The following is a 14140-nucleotide window of genomic DNA, read 5'->3' as shown; positions in this document are numbered from 1 at the left end:
GTAAGGGTTTGACTGCTACTCAATTAGCTATTTTGGTCCTGGTCTTTGGTTTGTTTGCCCTAATAGTAAAACCCTCTTTATTTGTCTCACTGGGTTAAAGTGAAAGCAGAGTGAAATAGCAAATTAAAAATGATTTGGAAAAGTTGTTTTTTTTTTTTAAGTCGGTAACCAAAGTCTAAAAGAAATAATTATCTTGAACATATTTTATCAGAACTCCTCATCCTTCTCATAAGCCCCACCCGCGCCAAGTACACACAGAAAAGAAGGGGAGTGGTGAGCGCAGGGTAAGGTGAGCGAAAAGGCTTCGGAGAAGGCGGGGATAGCCTGAGGGGTGGGTTGCTCGCTGAAGAGGAGGAGAGAAGCGACCGTCGCAGAACCAGGAAAAAAAGAGCCAGAGTGAGGGGAGGGACTCAATTCTCTACAGCGCGGACACTTACAGCTAGTCAACTCCATGAAATTGGTGACTGGTTACCATAGCTACCGCGTCGGGGCGGGAACAGCGGCGCTTCCTACTGGTGCCCTGGCACCTAGGGCTCGACTAGAAACATGATCACGTTAGAGCAGTGACTTCCGGCGGAAAAAGAAGCTGGTTCCTAGTCCTAGCCGGCAGCCTAGAGCCGGCAGCGAGTGGGCCTTCTTGGCTGTGTGAAGTTGGGTAAGTCTGATAAAATCTGAAGCCCGGGAGAGGGTACCCGTCAAGTGGCCGGGCCGGGTAGAAGTGACAGCGAATACAGTGGATTCCCAAGTTCTAATCTTGGGAAGGCCCCAGATGTCTGAATAAGTCTGTAGCGTGGAAAGAGGTTGCTTGGTTTCTGGGGCTCCTGGTAAGTGTGGTTTCTGTAGCTTGAATGGACAGCTTCAGGGGCTCTTCTGATTTGGGGGAGGTTTGAGCGTCTGTCCAATAACAGGGAACTCTTGCTGTCTCCCTGCCAGTGCTAATGTTCACTGCGCACAATCTCCTTTCCATGTAATCTGGAAGAAAAGAAGTGAACGGGAAAAATCAGGGTATGCCCTCAAATTCATTTTTGTTTTAGTTTTTGTTTTTAGTTTTCTGTTTTGCTTTATTTCTTCTGTTTATTTATTTTGTAAATATTTATTAAACTGTGTTTAGTAAGTTCTTGTATGCCATTTTACCCACCAGATTACCTTCTTAGAAGTTCATTCACCAACTACATCCAGTATCAACTTCTATTTTTATGCTACTGTATATTCATTAATTTAAAAGATATAATAGGTTTTCCATTTTTGTGTATACCCTTATCCATGGAATTCTTGGCATTTTAAATAAAAATGCATGGTTCCATAGGTTTACGTTACAATCATGATTCCTCAGTGAGATATTAAAGAACTTAGAAAGGCAGTACTTCATTTTAGATATAAACTGTAATGAATTATTGTCATTGATATTTCTATTCAGCGGATCTGAGAAGACCCACTTCTTGTTTAATGGATGATGGCATTTGAGCAGTTACCAAAAAAGGATTGGTACAGCATTCTGGGAGCAGACCCGTCTGCAGATGTGTCAGACCTAAAACAAAAGTATCAAAAGCTCATACTGATGGTAAGTCTTTTCTTTAAGATTATAAATCATGGGCGACAAAAACAACAGGTTATAATTGTCACTAGAAATTTAGGTTTTTAAACATATGGTATCAATAGGAATTGAAATATTAATTTGCGTCAATTGAAAGTCTTAGTAATATAGCAAAACAAAAACAAAAAAACACTTGATTTGATGTGGAACTGGAGATCTGAGTCAGGTTGATTGAGTTATTGGACAACTTTCTTCTGTATGTGCCTCAGAGAGGAGTAGATATAATAATCCATATAAAATGTATAGAAGTGTTGTTGTATAATAAACAGTTCACTTCCAGTAACCACTAGCCACATGTTGATATTGAGCACTTGAAATATGGGTAGTACAAATTGAAGTGTACTATAAGTATAAAATGCATATTGAATTTCAAAGATTTAATTTTATACTGTTAATATGTTGAAATGGTACTATTTTGGATATACAGGCTATTTTGTAGAGTATATGCATAAGATATCCATATTTTTTCATGTATTAAATTTCTTTCACCTGCTTTTACTATTTTAATAACATTGTATATGTAGTCTGCATTTATAGCTCAGATTATATTTCTATTGGAAAGTGCCGATATAAGCCATTTTTGCACATTTTCAGTTGAATTCATCCTCTTAAAAAATGAATTGTGGTATTTATAAATATATAGAATCTTTCTGAACTCTTATATTCATTTTTAAATCTATTTGATGATGTTCTTAATCTAATGTTAGTAAATCTACCATGATCTCCAGTTAACAGAGTTTACAAGAATTAAGAACCATTATTTATAGAGCATTAGTTATTTCTCTAGTTTATACCAGATACATCTCTGGTATTTTCTCCACAAACTATTCATGTTTATTGTGACTGATAGATGGTTCACCATTAGGAATTGTAGTAATATTACTGCTTTAGGTAGTAAATCAGACTAAATGACCATAAACCATCTTCTTCATAAATTTTAAGGTTTCTATCAGCAAAATCAAGTAGGTTTTAGTGAAAAATTTCCTGATATTAAATTATCCTTTTACTTCTGTTAATTGGGAGATAAGGTGAAGTTGACCAGGATAGATCATGCAGGTCCTTCTAGGCCATGTTAGCCTTTAATTGGGTAATGAGAAACCATCTGCATTTAATGGAGTGGTATCTGTCTGACACCAAAGTGAATGAACACTTTATGTGCATGTTAGCAGTGTATCAGAATTTCAGTTGCTCTACATGTTCATCAGCATTTGATGCTATTAATCTCTTTCATCTATTGAGATTTGTCAATTTTGACATCATTTAAAATTTTAGCAGTGTAATTATTTGTTATATAAAATATAACAAATATTATAAAACATATAGCAGCATCCCAGATGCCAAACAATGAAAAATATCTCTTTTGAGTGTCAAAATGGCCAACCTCACTCACTATTCCATTGAGAGTCGCTGCTATTGTACTGTGTTTGTAGTGATACCATATTGTGGAGTTTTTGTTTTTGCTTTTGTTTTTAAACCTCTTGTGACTATCAATGTTGAGTATATTATAATTATTGGCTATTTTTATAATCTTTTGTGAAATGTATTTTTTTAATTAAATATATTCTTGATCCTGTGTACATGTTGCATATATTTTTTTTCTAGTCTGCAGCTTGGCAGGTCATTTTCTTAATGGTATTTTTTGATTCATAGTTTTTTTGTTTAGATGAAATACAATTTATCCAATTTTTGTTGTATATTTGCAGCTTCCTATATCTTCTCTAAGGTCATAAGAATATTCTTCTATGTTTTCTAATAGAAGTTTTATAATGTGTTTTTCCTTTGAGATCTATGATTTTTATGTATAGTATGATATAGGTGGTCATATTTTTATTTTTCCTCAATGTAGAGATCCAGTTCTTCTAGCATCATTTGTTAAAAATATGCTTTTTTTCTGCATTGAATTATTGGTGATATGAATGTATTTCTGCACATTATTCTGTTTGTTGTATTTGTCCTTTTGTTAACATCTCTATCTTGATTCCTATAGGTTTATAACTCTCACAATCATGTAAATTCATTCTTTTTTTTTCAAGTTTATTTTGGTTATTCTAGTTTGCTTGCATTTCCATAGAAATTTTATAATCAGCTTATATATTTAAACCAAAAAGTAATCTTGTTTGAGTTTTAAATTGAGATTGCATTAATATATATTCATTTTGCCAAAATGGACTGCTTGTTAATATTGAGTTATAAATCCACAAACATATTAAATCCTTTCACTTAGTTAAGCCATCTTTAATTTGTCTTAGCAGTATTTTATGATTTTTAGTATAGAGGCCTTGTACATCTTTGGATTTGTTTCTAATGACTTGATGTTTCTGGTTGCATTTTAAAGGGAATTTTTTAAAATTTCACTTTTAAATTATTAATTAATAATATGTAGAATTAGTATGCCTTATTTTCATATACTAGTTTTATAATCCACGATCTTGTTTTTAATTCTTCTAGCTACTTTTGTAGATTTCTTAGATTTTCTACAAATTATGTCATTTGCAAATAGCTTTAATTTTGTCTTTCCAACCTGTGCCATTTATTTCGCTGTGTGTCTTTCTGTTTTAATGTACTAGCTAGGTGAAATTTGCTTTCTTCTTATCTGTGTCCATGATGGTTTTCTCCTGCTGCTACTCTGGTAGCAAAAACATCAATGGGTCTCTTCTTTATTAGGAAGGGTTTTTACATTTTGAATTTGAGTTTATTAGGTTTCTTGGAATCTTCAGCTTCCTGAGTCTTCAGCTTCCTCTATTAAAACAAAAACAAACACACATCATAGAAAATTATGAGTATGTAGGATATCTGACTTGTTTTTCTAGATAATTAACTATCAGAATTGAAATATGCCATAATTTTTCTCATCTTTTAAAAAAGCAAAGTGTTGATTCCTTTTCTGCCATTTATCGCCCCACCTCTGTTCTTTGCAGCAAAGCTATTTGAAAGAATTGTCTCTACTGCCTTGTGCCAATTTCTCTTCCCATCTCTCTCAAACCTATCCCAGTGAAACTTTGCTGCCATCACTCCAGTGAAGGTCAGCACTGAGATCCATGTTGCTAAAGCCAGAGATCAATTCCCAGTCTTCATTTTGATCAAATAATAATAATACCATTTATCATAATTGTCCTAGAACTGTTCTGGTGTATGCCTGGTTTTTTGTTTTGTTTTGTTTTTTGCACAATTAATAGCTCCCCTTTTTACTTTGAGAAGTGTTCTAGTTTGAGTGATATTTAATAACAGCATTTGGTGCAGTGTATCTCCTTCTTGATATATTTTCTTTGCTTGTTTTCCAGGACATGATAATTTTCTGACTTACTAAAACCATCTCTGGAAAGTAGTATGCAGTCAATAAATCTTTGTTCAATGTGTCAAGTATATGAATATAGTCAACTTTGTATTTTAATTCCTTTGTTGATTTTTTTAATGTGTTTTTTTTTCTTGGTACTGGGGATTGAACCCAGAGGTGCTTAACCACTGAGCCACATCCCCAGCCCTTTTTAAAAAAAAAAAAAATTAATTTTTTTATTTTGAGTCAAGGTCTTGCCAAATTGCTTAGGCCTCATGAAGTTGCTGAGGCTGGCTTTGAACTCCAGCCTCAGCCTCCCAAGTTGCTGGGATTACAGGTATGTGCCACCGCACTTGGCAATTTTTTGTTTTTGTATTTACAATTTCTGTACTCTGCCAGATTTACTCAAGTTATATTTTTGAGTTATTTTTTTAGGAATATAATATCTTTTTAAAGTTATTAAAGTTTATTTTTTTCTTTTTCTTCCTTTGAGTTCCTTTTTAAAAAAAATATTTTGGCTTTTTTTTTTTTTGCCTTTTATCATAGAGGCTCCTTTCATATTTGGTGATCCTAGATCATGTTTAAAAGTGAATGATTAAAGCTGATTTGCAAGTGTATGTACATGACTGGAGGCTTTCATCAGGTAAGGTGAATCATTTTGTTGTAAGATCTCACTTGCCTGTATTTGAATCTTCATCTCAGAGAGGAATTCTCAGATCTCCTGCCTGGGGAGATGGGAACTTGGGCTCCTACAGTGGTGTGTGTTACATTCCATCTTCCTTTTGTTTTCATTGTCTTCAGTACACCTTTGTATCCTAGTGCTCAGCAGTGTGCCTGATGTTCCTGGATCCAGAACATCTTTGGTCTTTCTTTCCACACAGTAAACTTCTAATTTTCTGCTCTGATAAGACAGAGTAGATGCCTGGCTTTGTGGTGAGGAGGACTTTAAATCCCAACCAGACTTTCTCTCATTTGCTCCTGCCCCTCAACCCCACTCTCAATGATAATAATGCTTTCAATTTATTAGTTTCTCTGATCTCTGTGTGAATGAACATCCTTCTTATTCTCTCACTTGAGGCTTATGTTTCAGTTTTCTTGGGCAGATTGAATTGAATACTATGTGAGTCAGCTTTCCATTACTATAAGAAGTACCTGAGATAATCAGCTTATAAAGAGAAAAGGTTTATTCTGACCTAACAGTTCAGAGGTTCCAGTCCATGATCCGTTGCCTCCATTGCTTTTGCTTCTGTGGTGAAGAACTTTCATGACAGAGAAAAACCACTTAGCTCTTGGCCAGGGAGCAAAATAAAGAAGAGACCAGGGTCCTACTGTCTCCTTTGACTGCTGTGATCTATAGATCTCCTGTTAGGCCCTACTTCTTAAAATTCCACCACCTTCCATTAGTGTCAAACTTGGGACCAAGTCTTTAGTACATGAGCTTTGGAGGGATAGTCCAGATCCAAATATAGCAGGTACCATTTATGGATCAAATTTTAGTGTTTTCTGATCGTTTTTTTTCTGTTCTATTGGTTGTTGTGCATTTATGTCTTTTTAAAACAACATTATTTCTCAGGAATTTGGGGAGGTTAAAGGGGAAAATGTGTGAATTAATTTACCACATAGTATTTCATTTGCTCTTGGATGGTGTGGGACGGGGTTCAGATACCTTCAGTGGTCATATGCCTTTGCATTTTCTTGCTATATTTGGTCCACTATGAACCATCCCCATGTTCACTCAATTAACTCTCATTTATTGTTTCAAAATTGTCTTAGTTCTAATCTCCCTTAATAATCTTACATATCTCTCTTCCTTATGGGTGTCCTCCCCTTCTAGTATTACATTTAGTGACATTTCTTCAGTACAGAGAAGGTAGACATGTAAAGAAAAGAGAATGCAGATAGTTGGAACATGTTAAAATGTTTGAAGTTTTCCTCCCACTGTTCTTTTAAAAGATGAGAGAAACTTGAGCATATGTACATTGTATGGGAAGTAGCCAAGAGATAGCTTTGAATTACTTACAGGAGAGAGAAAGTAAGTAATTGACAGAAAGTAGAAGGGATATAATAGGAGTGAGAATAATTGACAGAAGGCAGAAGAAGATGGGATCCCAAGCATAGACAAAAGGGTTGTGTTATTTAAGAGAAGGGAAAGACCTCCCCTTATTACTGGAGGAAAAGAAGAAAGAATGGATACAATTATAGTTTCATTTGTTAATTTGGTGGTAAAATCTCATAAGCTCACATTTATTTGTTGGCTTGTTTTTTTTTTTTTTTTCCTCTGTGAAACAGAAAACAAAGCTGTCTGTGGAAAGAAGGATAAGAGAAAGTAAAGCAGCAAATTACAGGACAGAGAATTACAACTAGTATTATTCTGACTGGTAGCTATGTATAGTAAAGTCAGTGAAAAGTCTTAGCTAATAACTGTAGAACAGGCAATAAGAACATAAGGCAGCACTGAAATAATCAGTCTAATAGCAATTTGACTGGGTTGGTATACTCAAGTTTCCTATGTAATAGTTTATACAATATCTTATATTCTTAATTATGTCCATGAGTTACATTATGTTCAGTGTGTTTGGTTTAAGAAGTCAAGAAAATATGTAGCAGTAAGTGTATAATTACACATATTTGTAGTTTACAAATGCATTCATATCTTACCAGGTTTTATTCTCTCAGCAGTCCTATAAGGTAGGTAATCTTACCTCAATATCTGTAGTTGAAAAGACTAAGGCTTAGTTACAGTTAACTAGTTTGTCAGAAACATACAATTAATAAAGGTTAAAAATCTATTCTTGATCACTTATTTTGTCACTGGATTTTTCTCCATTATATCACACTTTCATAATTGACTCCAAAGGAGTTTACTGTTGTTTAAAGGCATAATTATGATTTTTCTAGATTTCTGTAAAACACCTCATTCATGTATAGTTAAAGTACTATGGAAGGTTAAACATAATTTCTACTCTTTTAATTTTGAAGGGATCTAGATTTTATATAGCTTATGAAATAAAATTTATTTCTCTTTTTGTATAAGTTTAAGGTCTAATAGATTTAAGAAAGAAAATTATAAGGGAAAACCATATTATTAGTTTGTTTATTAGATACAAAAGCGAGCTTCTAAAGTTCAGATTTTTGTTCTCAATTTGAATTAACATTTTTTCAGTCTGTTCTGGAGAATAAAATTACATTTGACTAATAGCATTCTGTATCTAATTTTATAAAAAGACACATTTATTACATTTACTTTTTCAAGTACAGAAGACTTTGAATTTAACACCTCCTACATAATTAGTTGTTGAGATAAAATATTGCTAATCGTAGGCTGCTGAGTTTACAATGCATGTTGATTTAGTAAATACTGTTTCCTTATTTCAGTTTTTGTAAATGTAGTGCTTAAAGTCCCAATTCTGAAAAAATTCCTGTTGACTAATTGAGTTATTTTAAAATGTTTTAAAGATACATGTAAATATAAAGTGCAGAATTAGCCTTAAAGATATTTGTTTCAGATAAGTCTGTTGTCCAGTAACTTACTATATAAAAATTAAAGTAATTGAATGACATTCCTTAGCAGTATTTTATTAGTAAAAGTACATTGCTTTTTTTTTCTTTGCATATCAATTCTAAGATATTTTTCAGTTTTCCACTAATAAAATTTTGAATAACAAATCATTGCTTTAAAATGGTTCAGGGTCCAGAATGATTATTTATATTATTCCCTTATTTTTTGCAGTTATCCATGTGAAAATTGCTGTTTACTAAAGATAAAGCTTTATCAAATTGAAAATTGGAGGTCTTTTCCCATTGATGCTTATAATATTACAGGATATCTTTCAATAGGAAAAGAATTATTGTGTTGGAAAATTATATGCTGCTATTACAATATGTCCCGTAATCTTAAAGAAAATCCATGTAATTTGAAGCGGGAGTGTGCAGGATGCTCTTTTTTCTTAATGTTGGAATGGTATAAAATGCCACTTAATACTTTTGTAGGCATTCACAGGGTCTTTTGATTATAACTGGTTATATATAGATTAGCGTTAAGCTCATTATATAATCCATTTTAATATCTTGAAAAAGAAGGTAGAAGCGGTACCTGTGTTATAGTCAGAGGGAAATTACCACATTGGGAAAGAAGGGAGCTAAACATGATTCTTTAAACAGGTCTTTTGACTACATTACAAAGTAAAGTGATCTTGATTACAGGAAAGGCATGAAGAGAAATTTTGTGAAAAAATCTTTGAATGTTGTAAGTAGAAATCAGAGGATATAACTTGCATTGAGCATTACAATTTTTGCTAACATAGTTAACTGTTTAGCTGTCATCTAGTTGTCATAGGATGCAAGATATTTAACAGTAAATTACTTAGGTATTGTATGGAGACTATATTGTAAACTGTTCTTTTGTGGTGACAAAAGTGGTACAGATAAGATGTTTGAAATGGAAGTATCAATAATAGTTTTATCTAATACAGAGCACTGTGTATCAGACACTCCTCTAATCACTTTTTTTACTTATTTAATCCTGTGGGTATGGTATTATTATTATCCTTAACAGATGAGGAAATCAGGCTCAGGGATTAAATAATACTAACTCATAGCAAGAAATTATGAAGTATTCTACATATATTTGAGAACTGGGAACATAAAAGCAAGTATGCAGTTACTTTTCCATGTTTTTTTTTTAATGTTTGTGCTAAATACATACAGCAATGATACATTTTTAAAGAAGCAATAGCATTATGTTAAAGGTACAGAGCTGCTGCAGTCTGGCTGGGCACAAAATTAGGAGCCACCACACACCTTGTAGATTCAAACAGCAACTCTTTATTCTTGAACTGTCACCAGCACTTTACACACACGTTCTGGGCAAAATCCCCACTTCCACTGGGCTCTGCATCCCAAATACTCTCTCAATCCGGTGAGAACTCTAGGGGAACTCAAGGAGCCTGGAGGCAGCAGGATACGCCCTATTCCCAGCAGTATACACCTTAAACCTGGAACCGCCCTAAACCCTGATCCGCCCTGGTCCTTGAGCAAGGTCACCTTACATGCAATGTCACTGCAAATGACCTGGGTCATGCCATGCGTCATTCCTACTTGGCAATGGCTCTCAGCACAGAGCAATGAAAGAGGTAAACATTTGACCCCTGGAGCCAACTTCTTGGATTTGAAATCTTACTCTGCCATTTGTTACCTCGGTGCCTGAGTAAGTCCCATAGATTCTGGGTCTGTCTCCTTATTTATAAAATAGATGTGACTCATTCATGACAAAGACAGATGATACTCCTTGAAATAGGATTGCATCCCAATAAGCCCATTGTAAATTGAAAATATCATAAGTCAAAAATGCACTTAAAAGACTGGGGTTATAGTTCAGTGGTAGATGGCTTGCTTTGTATGCACAAAGCCCTGAGTATAATTCTGAACCCCAACAACAACAAAAAAATCAATATATTTAATCCACAGAACAACATAGTTAAGCAAAACAACATACTCTAAAAGTATCAGTTGTTTCCTCCTTGTAATTAGAGTAGGACTAGGAGCTGTGACTTGTTGCAGCTGTGTAGCATAGTGAGAAAGTATTGCATTTTTGCATATTGCTAGCCTGGGAAAAGGTCAAAATTTAAAGTAGTTTCTATTGAATGCATATATTTTTGCATATCTTAGAGTTTAAAAATGAAAAATCATAAGTCAAATCACTGTAAGTCAGGGACTGTCTATGTTTATTGAATGCACACAATATACTAGCCCAATTCTAGGTATATAATAATTAAGTATCTCTTTAGGTAGTGATAAGGATTTAAGTGAACTACACATGTAAAGCTTTAAGACAATGTTTGGCACATAATAAATGCTTGGTTTTTGTTTTATAGTTACATCTTAATAATTCAGCATCAGGGTTTTGAGTAAGTGGATTTCTATTTGGCTGAAGGTTGGGATGTTTCTGTTTTTTGTTTTTTTTTCTTGTTTGTTTTTTTCTTTTTCTTTTTCCCAGCACAGTGAAAATAACACTTCAATCTATTTTAACTGGCACTTTGTGTTTCTGAAAGTGAGGACGAAGACTGTGTATCTATATATGGCTTCATATTTGTAGAATCAATTGTGTGATCAAGCAGGGGCAACTTTTTCCCAGATAAGAACTTAGCATTGTCATTTCCACTGTCTCTTAACTCAGCATTGTTTAAAACATTTCTAGACCATTAAAACACAGTACCAGGTCAGCATTCTTGTCAACTTCAGCTTCTATTATGTACCTTGTTTTTTGATAATATATCAAGGAGAATTCTTCCTCATTTCATAGAGCTGCCTTGTCTCTTTGTTGAGTCTTTCCATGTTGCCTAAATGAAATATCCCTTCTTCTTCCTCCTTGGTTGTGTCTCTTCTCACGCTTTTCCTGTTCCCAGTTGAGGACTTTCAAGTAGGCTACAAAGTCTGAATTTTATTTTTCAGGCCCTGAGGGCATTTTGAGGAAAATTTAGATCTGTACTTTAGCAGGTAACAATGAGGAATGTAAATATGGCATGCTGGAGTGAGGAGAAACTTTAGAAAGAAAGAATAGTGCCTTTATAATTACTAAGCCAAGAGCTAAGGACTTGAACCATTGCATTAGTATTGAGAGTAGAAAGAGGGAGATGAGCTAGAATATAGAGGTGTGTTCAGTGATGGATTGAATACATCAGGGAGTAGGGAGTTGAAGAATTTGTGATTTTTAAACATAAGGTGCAGGAAGGCAAATGATGTTCTTTACTTTGTTCCATAAGGAACAAAGGAGGAAATTTTTGGGGGAAATATGTTTAGTTCTTTAAAGAGCAGGCTAAGTGGATATGTCTATGGAAGAGCCATGTGAAGATTTCGAGTTGGCAGGTAGAAGTGCAGGTAGAACTCAGGAGAGGTCATGGTTAAAAGCCATATATTTGATATTGCCTCTGTCATATTACCTGGAGTTAAAAGGGGTGGGGATATAGAGTGGTCTGGCTTCCTAAGATGAACCTAATGGAAACTGAAAAAGAGTCACCAGAGAAACTAAGTATATGATCAGGAGAAAGTGTGGTCTCACTAAAATCAAGAAAAAGAGATGATGTTACCAACAGTTGCAGATTTTAAGAGGAGCCAGGAAGCCTGCTGACTGGGAAAGAAAAAAAAAAAAAGAGAGATTGAGAGAGATAGAGTTCTAGAATTCTTTGGATCTAAAACACTGGCAACACAGAATTTAGCAACACAGGGTTTTTAGCAGCTGAAATTGGACAGAATTTGTAGTTTCTTTTATAAGACAAGTCATAAATAACCACCTGCAACCCCTGGAATCTGTGATTTCATTAATAGCCTTGACTGAGTATTTCAAAAATTGGAAACAATTGGGTGAATTAGCTCTACTGGTTAAGAGAATATATAATCTGACTCAATGTGTTATTTGAAGAAATTAATGAAAATTATTTACACAGAAAATTGGTGTGAAAGGTGGCAGTATGACATTGAGTGAACTTTTTTTCTTATTACCATATTCTAAAGTATATATATATTATATATATTATTATTATTATTATTACCATACTCTATTATCAACTAATGGCATGTAATCTCTCAGTTCCTCAGAAATTATTCTCCTTGTTTCTGCTAAAATTGTGCTGTACCAACTAAGATATGTCTCAACTAACATAAAATTTCATGGGCCTAAGTTTTTTCATCTGTAAAAATGAGACACATCTACTATCTTACCTTCTATAGCCAGTTCTAGAATTTGCTCATCTATATTTTTGTCTTATGATATCTTTGTCATCTAGCTGACACCCGCTTTCAGTCTGAGAAAATGTTCCTCAGTCTAGTTTGCTATATTTTTAAGATAAAAAACATACCCTTAACAGGCTTGTTTAAAGTTTCATCACCGAAAATCCTTTAAATTATGAACTTGCTTTTACAAAAAGTGAAAAACAGAAATCTCAATAAACTTTCTAATTGCTATCTAATTTTTCTAGCTAAAAATGGGAAATTCATGAAGAGATTGTTAGGGCATTGTTGTATTTATCACATTGTCTGGCTTCAAAGAATCATAGAATTTCAGAGACTATAAAGTAATCTAGCTAAAAGAATTGTAGAATTCCAGAACCTAAAGAAATTTATTGCATATGACAGATTGGGTATGTGGAAGTACTGAGCACAGAAAGGTAGAACAAAGATTCACACTAAACATTCAAAATAAAATAATATACAGTGATACTAGAAACCAAAAATAATTTTCCAAACTGATATAAAACAATAATGCTTTCCTATTGTAAAGGTAAAATTTCTAAGCTGATTCTGAGCTGTAAAGCCTGAGTTAAAGTGTAAAAGACTGGGCATTGTAAAGTTTCTAAACTGCAAGGCCTGGGTTAAAAAGTAAAAGACTAGGTATTGTTAAAATTCCTCTGCTACCCCCAGAACTTGTAATCCCTGTAGCTGTTAGGACAATACTGGAACTGCCCAGTAAATATTCTCATTGACTCCCTGGTTGTCTAATAACCTGGGACTCTGTGTAGTTTGTCACGTAGTCCTTTAGGCCCTAAAACCAATCAGTTTGAATGTGTACCCCGCTTAGAAGTGACCAATCACCCCTGCCCAGCCTATTCTTGCCAATGAATGTACTAATCATGTCTCAGAGTTGTTGTTCAATTTTCCCGCGCCTCATGATGATTTGTTCTGATGTATGCAAAGCCCCCTGCCCTCCTCAAAAAGTGTACTTAAGCTCTGCTTGACCTCTGCTCTGGACTCTGGGCGGCTCTCCCTTCCTGAGTGAGCCTTGGGCCTCAGTGCGCTGAATTAGGATCCAATAAACTCCCTCCTGCCTGTTGCATGAAGCCAGTCTCTTTTGGTCTCTTCCTCCGACGCTTCGCCGGACCCTTACACTATAGCTTTTCCCATTCACTGTTTTCCTACCAATTTTTGTATATATTTTTAATTTATTTTTTCTTATTTATTTATTTATTAATTATATTAGGCCTATGGATATTAATACTATAAACTAAAACAGTGTGGTATTGCCTTATGAGGAGATAGATCAGTGGAATATACTAGAAAACCTAGTATATTGTAAAGTTGATATCTCAAAATCACTGAAGTGAGAATGGTCTTTTAATAAGTGATATTAGGAAAACTAGATAGTATTTTTTATTTTTAACAAATTAAAAAGAAAGATCTATTCCACAGGTCACATATATAAAGAAATGCTACATGACTCATGTTTCTAAATGTTTTTTTAAAAAAAGAAACCTCTGTAATCTGGGTTTAGGGGAAAGTTT

General features: G+C 34.2%; 1 protein-coding gene across 1 annotated transcript in view; it reads left to right on the top strand.

The window, feature by feature from the left end:
* Positions 1-577: 577 nt before the first annotated feature.
* Positions 578-14140, top strand: part of Dnajc24 (DnaJ heat shock protein family (Hsp40) member C24) — a 51721-nt gene continuing 38158 nt past the window's right edge. The window contains exons 1-2 of the mRNA XM_026404173.2: positions 578-655; positions 1418-1561. Of these exons, the coding sequence (XP_026259958.1) occupies positions 1451-1561 (111 nt within the window). The 5' untranslated portion in view covers positions 578-655; positions 1418-1450. The remainder of the gene's footprint in view (positions 656-1417; positions 1562-14140) is intronic.

Source organism: Urocitellus parryii, chromosome 4 (assembly GCF_045843805.1).
Source record: "Urocitellus parryii isolate mUroPar1 chromosome 4, mUroPar1.hap1, whole genome shotgun sequence".
NCBI lineage: Eukaryota > Metazoa > Chordata > Mammalia > Rodentia > Sciuridae > Urocitellus > Urocitellus parryii.
This window is presented reverse-complemented; position numbering and strand designations above follow the sequence as displayed.